Source organism: Propithecus coquereli, unplaced genomic scaffold (assembly GCF_000956105.1).
Source record: "Propithecus coquereli isolate 6110/MARCELLA unplaced genomic scaffold, Pcoq_1.0 Scaffold269, whole genome shotgun sequence".
NCBI classification, from domain to species: Eukaryota; Metazoa; Chordata; class Mammalia; order Primates; family Indriidae; genus Propithecus; species Propithecus coquereli.
In genome coordinates this window covers 2,027,966-2,029,485 of record NW_012148274.1, presented here as the reverse complement: position 1 = coordinate 2,029,485, position 1,520 = coordinate 2,027,966, and the positions used below count along the sequence as shown (strand labels likewise).

Below are 1,520 nucleotides of genomic sequence, written 5' to 3'. Positions count from 1 at the left end.
AGGACAAGTATTAGTTACCAGAGCTACCACTGAAAATACCCATACTTTGGTTAAATAGGGATAATAAAAAATATGAGATTTTTGTTCAAACCAGGATATAATGTTTACTGAAAACAGAAGGTTATTTGAATAGGTAGCTATAAATAAAGTATGATTCATATCTTAAAACACTACTACTTAATCAGATACAAGTTGTTCCCTTCAGTGTTATGAATTGTAATTTGGCTAGATAACAAGACCTTTCACTTCCAGTTACAAAACAAAGCATTTGTTGTCATTCTATCTAATTAAAAGCTAAAATAATTTTAAATTAAAATTACTGGAGGGAGACACAAAAAGACTCACAGGCACACCATGCTCCATTAGCACATTGGGGTTCATGATGGTGACTAACTGATGTAGAAGATCAGGCTGGGACTCAAACAACTCAGGGGCCAGCTCCCTCATCACCTCCTCCAGTTGTTCGGCGGCATGAGATGGCACACCATACCATGTCTTTGGCTCCCCCCTAGGGAAAGAAAGAACTGTTTAACTAGGTAACACATGGTACCAATGAGGCAAGGGTCTCTGATTCAAACCACTAAATTGTAATTAACTTTGTCTTATCCTATGGCCGCAGACTGTATGTCCCGAATCCTGGCAACCATCTCATCAGCCTGTGCTGTTGTTCGTAATAGGAGGTAAGGCAAGAATATGTGGATGGACAGATACATACTTATCACTATTATCAGAAAAGCAACTCAGAACACATGAACTCTTTAAGGTGGATTGGTGATAGTATCTTCAAACAGGAAAGACACTATATGAAAAGTAAGCACTGTTTCAAAGGATACTGACATACTACTTTGATTCACAGGTCCACTGGCTACTCCAATTATCCCCACAATGATCGAAGTCAGTTCAATGCTCTCTAGAATACCTCTAAATAACTTCATTGAGTTCAATTTTACTATCCAAGGAAATATGCCAAGGCTAGAAATTATCGAAACTTTAAATATAGTTCTATCTATAAACCTTAAGGATCAAAAACTTGGCATCATTAATCTACTAGTCTTTAGAAAACTAGAATTCATTTAGAAAACTAAGTTGTACTCTAAGGAAATGGATTTAATTAGTGAAGATATTTACAGGCAGTTGTATTTCTTAATCCTCACGCAATTCACAAGACTACAGAGCAGTGCTGTCCCCAATAGAACTTAACTGCAATGGTTAAAAATGTTCTATATTGGCCAGGTGCAGTGGCTCGTGCCTGTAATCCTAGCACTCTGGGAGGCCAAGGCAGGATGACTGCTTGAACTCAGGAGTTTGAGACCAGCCTGAGCAAAAGCGAGACCCCCCCCCCCATCTCTACTAAAAATAGAAAAAAAATTAACTAGGCAACTAAAAACAGAAAAAATTAGCTGGGCGTGGTGGTGCGCACCTGTAGTCCCAGTTACTCAGGAGGCTGAGGCAGGAGGATCCCTTGAGCCCAGGAGTTTGAGGTTGCTGTGAGCTAGGCTGACACCATGGCACTCTAGCCC

General features: G+C 39.7%; 1 protein-coding gene across 1 annotated transcript in view; it reads right to left on the bottom strand.

Moving 5' to 3' along the window:
* The window catches only part of KDM5A (lysine (K)-specific demethylase 5A), a 105,282-nt gene that overhangs the window by 54,616 nt on the left and 49,146 nt on the right, over positions 1-1,520 (bottom strand). The window contains 1 exon segment of the mRNA XM_012647448.1: positions 346-508. Within this exon segment, the coding sequence (XP_012502902.1) occupies positions 346-508 (163 nt within the window).